This window comes from Pipistrellus kuhlii, unplaced genomic scaffold, assembly GCF_014108245.1.
Source record: "Pipistrellus kuhlii isolate mPipKuh1 unplaced genomic scaffold, mPipKuh1.p scaffold_m20_p_7, whole genome shotgun sequence".
Lineage (NCBI taxonomy): Eukaryota > Metazoa > Chordata > Mammalia > Chiroptera > Vespertilionidae > Pipistrellus > Pipistrellus kuhlii.
This window is the reverse complement of record NW_023425573.1, coordinates 42,949,393-42,961,629: the sequence shown is the minus strand read 5'-3', so window position 1 is coordinate 42,961,629 and position 12,237 is coordinate 42,949,393. Positions and strand designations below refer to the sequence as shown.

At 34.9% G+C, this 12,237-nt stretch overlaps 1 protein-coding gene across 2 annotated transcripts in view; it reads right to left on the bottom strand.

Annotated features, from left to right (window-relative positions):
* Nucleotides 1–12,237, bottom strand: part of SCN7A (sodium voltage-gated channel alpha subunit 7) — a 71,035-nt gene that overhangs the window by 29,689 nt on the left and 29,109 nt on the right. For both annotated transcript variants that reach the window (XM_036421609.2, XM_045575380.1), the window contains exons 8-10: nt 11,295–11,364; nt 9,406–9,547; nt 7,224–7,424 (exon numbers count right to left, since the gene is read on the bottom strand). In XM_036421609.2, coding sequence (XP_036277502.1) covers nt 7,224–7,424; nt 9,406–9,547; nt 11,295–11,364 — 413 coding nt within the window. The remainder of the gene's footprint in view (nt 1–7,223; nt 7,425–9,405; nt 9,548–11,294; nt 11,365–12,237) is intronic.

Genomic DNA, 12,237 nt, shown 5'->3' with positions numbered 1-12,237 from the left:
AGGATTACAACCTCTTCAAATATGCTGATTTTTACTTCCAGAAGCTTTTTCTTTTTCTTTTGGAAAATACGTATAACTTGCAACTTGACAAAATAATTGTATCCTATGAGGTCAACTATAAAAGGAGTAAATCAGAGAATGATAGTGGTATTGCCTATATTTGGCAAATAATCCAATGAATAGTTTAGGCTTATTGTGAAATATCCAGTTGTTAAGCATGCTATTGAATAGCAACAGTGTTCCTCTAACCCAGAGATGGGGAATGTCTGGCCCCTGGGCCATATCAGGCCCATGAAATTATTTGATCTGGCCCTGCCAAGGCATTAGGAGTGAGTTAATTAAGTGTTTGACAAAATACAGCAGGCTAATTTTTAAGTTGATAATTTTGTATGACCCGCAAATGATGTTATAAATATCCAAATGACCCTTGGCAGAAAAAAGGTTCCCTGCCCCTGCTCTACATCTTAAATTTCTTTCCTTGAGACTATGTTAACAATATAATTTTGCAAATTCTCTTGACAAAATAAAAATGACTTGATTTTGTAACAATGAAATAAGTCTGGAAAAATATCAAGTAATAGATAAATTTTTTAAAATTGTGTTGTTAGAACATATATAATAATTCCACAAAGGAATAACTTCTTTCTGTCTTTCATGTCTCTTGAAAAAACAGTTTTAAGATACCCTCTGCTTTGCTGATGTGGCTACATAGGGTTAAAAAGAATCCTTGCATTGAAAAGGCACTCACAACTTCTAATGTTGATGTGGCGATTATAACTTCTACACATTCAGTATTATAAATAGAGCTCAAGATGTTTCTAGTGACCATGTATAAACTTTGTAATTGGATTTAAACTGTAAGAAATTCATAATGGGTAATGATATTACATCATAGATTTCCCAAGAGTTTTTACATTTGGTACACACAGAGAATAATAATATTTATCTATTTGTTAACTTTGGATAAATAGGTGAAGCTACTCTTGGATAGAAGTAACTATCCATGTTTAAAAAGCAGAGTCAATATAGATAGGACCTTCATATATTAATTACATATATATGTAATACCCATATATGTGTAATTATATACACACAGCTTGGAATACTCCCACCTTAACACTGAGGGAATCAGTAGTGGAGACTCACCAATAACCCATACACAATACATTCAGGTTGGCAAGTTCTGCTATGATCTATCTGAAGAGGCATAATAGGTGTGAAAGGAATCACATTCATCTCACTCAGTACCAGTAAAATCCCCTTTAATTTCACAAATAGTGGTGAAAACCTATTGTATTTCCTACTGAGTTCCACTGGCAGATTCCTGCAAGTCTACAAATCTTGGTTTCATTCCTGCCCCCTTTTTTTAACTCAAAAAATAAGCTAAAAACTGAGGATGCCAAGTTAATGTATTTACTTAAACTATGATTATTTAAGAAATTATATTATCTGACATAAAATTACATAAAATATGTTATAAATTATACAATTCCAAATTTCCATGAAATAAAAAAAAAAATACATAAGCATACCTTTTTCCTGTTATTAAGATCTGACAAGGATTTCCCAAGTGTATCTTCATGAAGATGACACTTTGGTGATATAGGGAATATCTTTCACTATCCTCTTAATATTGAGAAATTATTTCCCATAAAGTTATTTCTCACAGTGACAATAATTCATGGAATCACACCAAAGAGCAAGTCAGTAAAGACAGCCTTCTGCGTGCGGAATGGAGGGATGGAGTGGGGAGAATAATAATGTTATTGTTGATATAGTCAATGCCAAATTTCTACTAATGTGGGTTAAATATGGATGTATTTAGAATACAAAATGAACAAATTAAGCTAAAAATATTAAATGAACACCCACATGTAAGCCAACTCTTGAGGATACAGATATTTATAATGCAAATTGAGAGGATCATAACAGTAACTCCTTTGTGGAAGTTTAGGAGTTTAATAAGGGCATATGCCTGAATTTCAGACAATTCAATGTCAAAATTAGACTGGTAAAAGGGACTATGTTTCTCATAACTGGTTTAAATTTTCTCTGGAGGGAGGAGTGAATAAGGAAGAAAGAACACAGTCATATCTCTGGCATTAAGCAACAAAAACCTGCAGTGTTCATCTTGAACTCAGACTTTCTCTCTTTACTACAGCCACACTGACCCTGTTTTCTCTCCCTATATAGCATGATCATTCCTCATATCTTAACTCAAGTAACAGTTCCTCATAAAAACCTTTTCTGACTCAGAGAAATGCTTTATTAGTCTCTCAAAGCAACATATTTCTCTCTTTATAGCTACAGGTGATTTTTTCTTAGAGAGAATAATAAAGTCAACCATCAGAAACCCAATATTCAGCTCTAACAATTAACACTATACCCTTCATTTATAATATATTATTCCATCCAACTTCCTTTCTGAAAGATTTAAAATCAAATTTTAAACATTTTTCTTATTTTTCAATTATAGTTGACATTCAATATTATATTCTATTAGTTTCAGGTATACAGCTTAGTGGTTAGACATTTACATAATTTACAAAGTGATCACTTTTTAAATCTAGTACCCACCTGGCACCATAGTTATTACAATATTATTAATTATACTTCATATGCTATACTTTACTATCCTATGACTATTCTGTAGCTACCAATTTGTTCTTAATCCTTTCACCTTTTTTTACCCAGCCCTCCAACATCTTTCCCATCTGGCTACATCTGTTTCTGTTTTGTTTGTTCCTTAGATTTCACATATAAGATAAATCACGTGACAAAGCATTTGTCTTTCCCTGTCTGACAGAATAAGCTTTTTAAGAAACATAATCCAACACCATTATCATCAGCAAAATTAGTAATTCCTTAATATTATCCAATACCCAGATCATACTCAATTTTCTTTCATTGATCAGAAACATTTTATTTTAGTTGACTTGTTCCAATAAAAATACAATAAGGATCTACATATTGCACTTGTTGATGTTCATTGACTATATTGAGATTTTAGTTTATTTTTTCTTATCTGATTTATTTGTTGATGATACTTTTTCACTTATTCCGTAGAATTCTGCACATTCTTTGTTTTACAGATTATGTCCATTTAGTATAATTTAATCTGTTCTTCTCTCTCCTACTGTCCCTGGAAAAAGATAGATCTAATTCTAAAGGCTTATTAGACTTAGCTCAAATTTTGGAAAATAATTTATTGTATGTGGTGTTTTATGTTTCCTAATTCATAACATCAGGAAAGAAAGACGGAATGATTGGTGGTCCTAGAGTTACAATTTTGTGTCATGATAAATTTATAGTCTATCTCCCCACTAGTTCATTAGCTTCATGAAGATAAGTACTATATTTGTATCTATTCAAGTTTATTTTTAATCTTCAGTGTTGTGTACAATGCCTAGCATGTAGCAGATTGACAATAATGTATTATTTAACTGGATAGATGAGTTATAGAAATGTCAGTTTAGATGGGCAAATAATTTGAAAATATTTATAATCCTGCAGTTGTATATGTCTGATTCTTTTTCTGAGGTTTTACCAGTAACTGACAACTTACAGAAAAGCTTTACTTGCAAATTGTGCAATTGATGGAATAATACTGTTTCATCATTGAAATAAGTAAAGTGGTGAACACTAGGCTCTCTTCCTATGTATTTAGAAGTCAAATATTAATAATTATAGATTTATTGCAACTAGAACTCCTCAATGCGGGCTACATTTGAGGATTCATGGAGACACTCATGTGTCTGGTACATAGCTGATGATCAATAAGCATTACTTGTTATTATTGCTATTATTATTTTAAACTTCCCTAACATGGGATATAGTCAGTGACTTATTATAGAATTTTATGTTGATGGCGTATTCTCCATATGAACTGCTGTGCCTTTTTGTGTTGTTTTCTTGTGTTCCCTATAATTAGTCATTAACATTTTTCAGTTGCTTAATATATTCTGTGAAGTGCCAAGCATTTGGCATGAATTTATTGCATTTGAATCAATACAACCGATGTATACTATAGATTTTTACATATGACACATCTTACAGATAAAGAAGCTGAAGTTTAGAAAAATTAACAGAATTGGCAATACATCCATTAAATGACTAAAATAGACTGAAAAACTGAGCTGTTATCCAATATGATCTTTTGCTTTCCTGTAATGTGAGAATATGAAGCTTCTAAACATTCTTCCGATAATACCAACATTGGAAGCTGACTGGTCGTCATTCAGATGGGTCACCTAAAGTGTCCTCAGTACGTTCCATGTTAAGTTCTCCCTCCAGTGTTTTCTTATGAATAAATCAAAAAAAGAAAATAAATCTTGTGAAAATGTTTTTCACTCTCACTTCTTGGAAAACCTTTGCCTGACCAAATGTTCTGGTACTCTTCCAAGAAAAGAAATCCTTTACAATTGGAAATTTTAATTAAAATAAGAAAGGCTTTGTGTAATCCAAAGCAGCCAAATGAATGAGGATATTGGAAAATAAGGAAATAATCCAAGTTCTTTAGCAGAATTAAAAGGGCATCTCATCCTGGGATAAGAGCAGTATTGTGCTCTTGGATACATTTGTGTGTTGCCATTGACATTTGAAAAGTCACTTCAAAAGAAATTACACATTCAACATATCATTCAGACCATAATCATTCAATCTGAAGGATCCAAGACTCATTTCTAGAAACAGAAAGCTTTTGTAATTTGTTGTTCTGGGACTTCCTCATGGGTGATATAATGGCTATACTCAATAGTCTCTTTTATACATGTTTTCTTCATACAGTGTATAACTGCTTCTTGTTTCAATGGTATGTATGTTATGGACCACGCAGACATAAGTATCATATATAATAAAGAACTAATATACTAATTAGACTGAACAGCATAAGGACCATCCAGGCAACCTTCCAGATGAAGCTGAGGCTGCGAGGGCTGAGGCCCTTGCATGAAATTTGTGTATTGGGCCTCTAGCCTATCAATAAGTTGTCATTTGGTATGATCCTGCATCATGTCACCCAGGCCCCATTATTTGGAATAATGACTTTCCTAGAGCTTCTTTATTGATAACTAGAGGCCTGGTGTACAAAATTCGTGATGAGTAGGGTCCCTAGGCTTAGGAGGCAATCAGGGCTGATAGGGGCCTTCTAGGCCGGTCAGGGCCTTCCTTCCCCCAGCTGCTAGCTGCCAGCTGGGGTCTTTCTTCCCCAGGTGCCAACTGCTGACCAGGGACTTCTTTGTTCTGCTCCACCCCCTGCTGGTCAGCACACTTTATAACAAGCAACTGATAACCAATCACAGGAACGTTGCTAAGGCGGGATTATTTGAAAGCACTAATTAAGATCTAGCGAAGCATGTATCTACCCTACACAAAGAAGAACACCCTCTTCTCTTGCTAGCTTCTGTGGCAGAGGATAGGTTCCTCTGTACCCTTGTGGCTTATGACTGTGTTGAACTCCACACAAGGACTAATGGACTTTAATTAGCTTGGATGCTGAACTACAACAGGGAATGGAAGCTCTGGGCACTGGCCTACTTTTTGAGCCCCAGATGCACCTTTTCCAGGACTGGCTTGGGGTATGTGGAACTTTGGAACCTGAGACAAAGAAGCTTCATGAGTAACCTGTTTTGGGCCCCCTTCCTGCTGCCACCTGTGGCAAGAAGTCCATCTACACTCAATAAATGTTGCCTCTGTTAACCATTTTTACCGTGAATCCATTCTTCGGTTTTGCGAGACAACGGAATTGAACCAGAATAGAAAAGTTGGCATCAATATGACAGGGTCCCTGGTATAGGGCCTTTCTATCATTTGTAAGCTCTCTCAGTCTATCCTTTTTCCATCTAATAGAGAATGTAGTTTGAGGGATTTTCCCTCCGGAGTGCACAATCTTTATTAGCAGGTGTAAAAAGTACAAACTATTGTAGTAACAATTGCAGAGGAATTCAAAGGAGGCAGGACATGGCTCCTTTCCCCCATCTGAGGGCCTGTAACCAGACCAGTGGGGCAGAAGCCCTTGGTTGTGGCCACTTTGGACCCAGAAGTCTTCAAACAGGATCCCAGGAGTAAAGGAGCAAGGCCGCTGAAGAAGCCTGGGCTGGGAACCATCATGGGCTGCTTGGCCTCTGCTCCCAGCACAGCTCAACAACTCCAGGTAGGAGACTGGTTAAAACTATCCCTCTCCAGCCGAAATTGGTTTGGCTCAGTGGATAGAGCATCAGCCTGCAGACTGAAAGGTCCCAGGTTCATTCTGGTCAAGGGCATGTACCTTGGTTGCGGGCACATCCCCAGTAGGGGTTGGGCAGGAGGCAGCTGATCAATGTTTTCTAACTCTCTCTCTCTCCCCCTTCCTCTCTGTAAAAAAATCAATTAAAAATATATTAAAAACAAAAACAAAAAAACTACCCCTCTCCTAACCAAGGAAGAGGTTGCTAGCCCCTGTGGGATTTGAGCAAGCTACTTCCGGTTGTTGTCCTGGGTCCTGTTCTCCCATGTAGCCAACTTCACAGCACTATTTAGATTTTAAAAGATAAATTCCTACAACTTTTTTAAGGCCACTTCTGTGATTTGTTTTGATTCATAAACCAAATATTTTGCTAGGAAGCTAAAAATTTGAAAATGTATTTAAACATTCTAAAATCATCAACAATTAGAGTACATCCTTATTAAGTCTTACTAATCATGGATTTAACTATTTCATGAATAAAATCATTCATATATCATGATGCATAGTGCATTTCCTCTTGAAGGAGCTAGAAAGCCAATAAAGTAATTTTTTTCTTCTTTTACAAATTCAGTCTCATATGTTTATCCACACTTTTAGTACCTTGTGTTTTCTAATTATGGAAGACTTTATCACTTTGAGTTGATCACCAAAATTTTCCAAATTATAATGTGCTATTTGAAGCATGTCTGAATTAATAAACTATAACTGCATTGTGGGAGGTCAAGTTTAAATATATATGTATATAGTTTATCAGCAGCAGTAATACATGTTTTGGAACACAAATGTATATATTAATGAAATATTTATAGGTATTGGCTTTTCTTACCATAGTGCACTCAGGAAAGAATATTATGTAGCAAAAAAAAAAAAATGCTCTTATCAAAATCACTTTCAGTCTTCTTATGCACCACACACATATTGAGAATCTAGCAATACACTCTAAGGTCATAAGAAGATAACTCAAATTCTGTGATTCTAAGAAGCATTTTAAAAATTATACCTCAGCTGCTTCATTTTCTTCTTGAAGTAAAGTGTGTTGAAATTCTGTTTCACTCTTCTTAGTTTTTTCAGCAGCTGTCCGTTTTTCTTCTTCATAGGACATTGCAAGTATGCCCAAGAACAAACTTGCCATGTAAAAGGCAAACCAAAAACTTATTATAATAAAAAATATCATGTAGACCTTTCCAGAAGCATAAAGAATCTAAGGAGAGGTGGAAAACAGGGCAAAAAAGGAAAATGTTATTTGTCTTCCTATAATCTTCTTTTAAAAAAATAAAAATGAAGTTTTTATGAAAATAATTTAGTCATAAGTGAAATGTAATCACAAGACAGTTCAAGTACTGGCTCTATGTGGGAAAACAAGCAAAGTGAACTTCAACTTTAGACTTATCTAAGGTATAAAATATATAGTACAAAACCAAAGAAAGATTTGAGTAATTTAATTAATTTAGGGTAAGCATTTGACATTTATGTCATCATAAATAAAGAAAACATAGTGGAAGAAAAAAAATTTCATCTCCCAATAAAGAAAGCTGGATGGATTGCCGAAACCGGTTTGGCTCAGCGGTAGAGTGTCGGTCTGCAGACTGAAAGGTCCCAGGTTCGATTCTGGTCAGGGGCATGTACGTTGGTTGCGGGCACATCCCCAGTGGAGGGGGTGCAGGAGGCAGCTGGTCGATGTTTCTCTCTCATCGACATTTCTAGCTCTCTATCTCTCTCCCTTCCTCTCTGTAAAAATTCAATAAAATGTATTAAAAAAAAAAAAAAGAAAGCTGGATGATCTAAATATGGAAGATTATTTTCTTTGCAATGGCATCTTTAAATATATGAAATTTAATAAAGTTAGAGAATTAATGTTTAGAGATTATTTTCTTCTAATAATTACTTTATGGAAATATTACAACCAATTCCAAAATAAGATATTCAAAGGGATGGGGAACAGAAATATTTCTGTATCTGTCAGAATATCTATTTGGTAAAGAACTTTAGTATTAATCACAAGGGAAAGAAATATAATTCACTTATATATATTCATTTATAGATAGAAAAATACTAAATTTTAGATTTCCAAACTAAGCATTAACTAGTTTTTATTTCATAATAACTATCTAAGATCATAAAATTTTAAAAATGTAGAAAATTGTAAGTAGACATTACAAATCCAAAATATAGTCCACTGATCTATCCTCCTCATTAAAAATATATGTACAAAGTCAAGAAAAAATGGGAATAGTTTAATTTTTAAATATCTATTTGATTCAATAAATAAGCATTATTTATAGAAAATATTGTGTTGATATGAAGAGTTAAGAATGTATTGATTAGTAGCAAGTTCTAACATTCTTTCAGAAATAATTTTCATTAATCTATAATATATAGTCTTTAAAAGTATTTTTAATAAATCCTAGTATCCCAATGAGTCAATTTTTTAATAAACCCTAGTATCCCAATGAGTCAACTGTTTAAGATTTGGTTAAATATTTTTTTCCCATTGAACTAGCTGTCATTTACTGTACTATATTCAGGAGTCAGAAACCTCTCTGAATAAAAAAACTTGAATCTTTGTTTTAATTATCATTATATCTTCTTGAGAAACCATGGCACACAAATCATCAGTGACAAAGACAGACTTCCAGAATTTGGATTTCAAGTCTGATAACAGCAAGCCTTCTGTTACAACTGAGCCATGATTGAACATTAAAGAGTAATGAGAATAAAAGAACTGAAAAGAAATAGCCCATTGTAGGTATTCAATAAATAATTATGTAATATTTGGTAATCTCATAGGTTCAAATTTGTGGCTGAAGAATTGGTACCCAGGCATCTTCTTAACTTAGTTCACATCACAGAGCAGGACAGTGATCCCTGTATATACCTGTGTTGTAACTTTGGAGAGGTTACGCAGCCACAGTGATCTTAATGTCTTCGTATAGAAGTCAGATGTACATATACGCACCATGTAGGATTGTTGTAAAGGTTAAATGAGATATCACACATAAGAGTACAAACTTCAATACAGTGTTGGGGTATAATTTGACCCTTAATAATCCTTGTTCTCTTTCCTTCTGTCTTCAAATTCTTCACCTCCAAATGTAATAAACTATGTCACATTTGAACATTGTCATGAAAGGGAGGGGCGTGGTACCCTTCTTATGTGCATGGCAGAATCTCTCAGTTCTCACCTGATGATAGAGTGCTTCAGGGTAATCCTGCGTCGCCAGCCGGAGCAGGGCTAACAAGGCCCAGCCAAAGTTGTCAAAATTTGTGTAGCCATTGTCAGGATTCATGCCAGCTTTTATACACGCATATCCTTCAGGACACTGACTAAAGAATACAAAGAAAAGAACAACTGCTTACTTTTAGGTAACTTCCAGATTATAGCCAAATCATAACTATAGAACATTTGCCCATAAGTTAGAAAGGGCTCTTGTGTCCATAATGAGCAATCTTCTCCCAAACAATTTCCAGTGGAAAGCTGCAAATGAGTTAGATTTTTAAGTTGGTGTAAGTGACGAGTGTTAACTAAGCTAAAAAACAAAACAAAAAAGGAGTGGGGGGGCTGGCAAGTACTTTTTTGCCAAGCCTTTGTTAAAGTTTTCTTTAGTACCCAATATCAGCGTGAAGTTATAAACGATGGAATATAACATAATAAAAATAAAACTGCAAGGGTTAAGGGTTTAATTTTTCATTGGTCTCACCTCAAATCCTTAGATCCTATTATTTAAGGGTGAGAAAATATTTATTACATCACTAATGACAAGCAGTACTTGCACTACTGTGGAAAGAACTATTAAGATTTCATTTCCTTTTATGGGGTCTTCATACTTTTACCTACTGGAGGTATGCGTGCTGAGGTCAGTTATTACAGTGGTGGCCTACTTAAATGATGCTTCCCTCTATCCTATTGATAGTTCCCTCATACATTATTTTGGCTTTGGCTATGTGTCTTATTTTGAACATCGGTTAATGGTTAATAAATGTGATACCAACAGAGGTATAAAAAGTAATTATGCATTGAGGCTTGCTGATTGCTGTTGATCCACACAATCTGAACAAATGAATATTTGTTCTTAAGGCACTAACTTTTGGGATCATTTATTCTACAGCAAAGTATTATGGCTACAGGTGAAATATTGCATGACTTTCTGGCCTTGAGATATATTATTGTGATTCTGGATATTCATAGCCAGGCACCTTCATTATGTGTTAGGAATGTCCACCAAGAAGAGTTAGCTGGTGTTGTATACGACAGACACAATGGGATGAGTTCACAATTTGGACTTGAGAATAGAGTGTAAACCCAGTAGCTGGGCAAAAAGAATCAAGCAAGTGACAAAATATCTAAATATGACAAAACTGCCTAATTTAGGCTTCTCTCTCCATCGTGTGCCATTTGTCAACCTGGGCCCCTGAGCCTAAGAAAAAGTAAGCCTACAGATGGGTATCAAGTCATCCAGCTGCAGAAAGCAACATAAGGAACTCCGAAAGGCATTGCACTGTCAAGAAGCACTTTATTTCTACATTCTTATCCCTTCATCTGAAATTATAGGACAAGGCATGAGAGTAGTATTCTCACTGAAGAATTACTTATAAATATTGTTTTCAAGAGCAATAAGCTTTTCCTTAAATAAAATTATAGTCATAAAAGATAGAGAAGCCATAAATAAGTGAAATAACAGCATATCTTTAATATTTCTTTCTTCAAAGGCTTGGGGCCAAAGAAAAGATTTTTATTGTCTTTTTTTGGTATTTTCCACTGGCTGTGAAGCACGCTGAAAACAGAAAATAAATCAGATCTTGTTAAAGTTCCAGCGCTGCTGTTTACAAATGAGCATTATATCTTTCTTGACCTTAAAACAAATCATTTAGCTAGCTTGCTTATTGTTTTCTTAAAAAAAAAATAGAATTGGTTTAATGGTATTCTATATTATTCATTCTCAGCATGGTTTCAGTGAAAAAAGAAATAGATGATCTAATCAAATAGAAACCATAAGTAATGATAATAATTATCCAATAAATATAATCGATTTGTAGTACTGACTTGTCAGAAGAAAACATTAATCTCACTTACCTGGCATCTGATCTGTTGCCACAAAGGAGAGCAAATCTTTCTCCTTCCAAATAATAATAGTTTTCTGTTTCTGAAAATAAGAAATTATATTCTATATTTAATTTTCTAATGTTTTTTTTAAAATATATTTTATTGATTTTTTTTACAGAGAGGAAGGGAGAGAGATGGAGAGCTAGAAACGTCAATGAGAGAGAAACATTGACCAGCTGCCTCTTGCACACCCCCCACTGGGGATGTGCCCGCAACCAACGTACATGCCCCTGACCGGAATCGAACTTGGGACCTTTCAGTTCACAGACCGACGCTCTACCACTGAGCCAAACCGGTTAGGCTAATTTTCTAATGTTGAGTGAACAGCATATCTGAAAGTCATTTAAACCTCTATAGTGAGGAGGAATTAGCATATAGCCTACCTTTTTTTTATTATTATTATCTAAAGTTCTACATATGTCTCCTCCTCCCTCCCAACTGACTCTCACTGCCTCTTCAGCCATTCCCACCCCAGGCAAGCCCCCACCGCCCCAGTGTCTATGTCCATTGGTTATGTTAATATGCATACATATAAGTCCTTTGGTTGCTCTCTAACCCCCACCCCCACCTCCTCTGCCATTTGTCTCTAGATCTATTTTTGTTCATCAAATTGTGTTGATCATTATATCCCACATATGAATGAGATCATGTGATATTTATCTTTCTCCTACTGGCTTATTTCACTTAGCATAATGCTCTCAGTTCCATCCATGCTGTTGTAAAAGGTAAAAGTTCCTTCTTTTTTATCGAGGTTTAGTATTCCAATGTGTAGATGTACCACAGTTTTTTAATCCACTCATCTGCTGATGGGCACTTAGGTTGTTTCAAAATCTTAGCTATTGTAAATTGTGCTGCTATGAACATAGAGGTGCATGTATCCTTTCTGATTGGTGTTTCTGGTTTCTTGGGATAT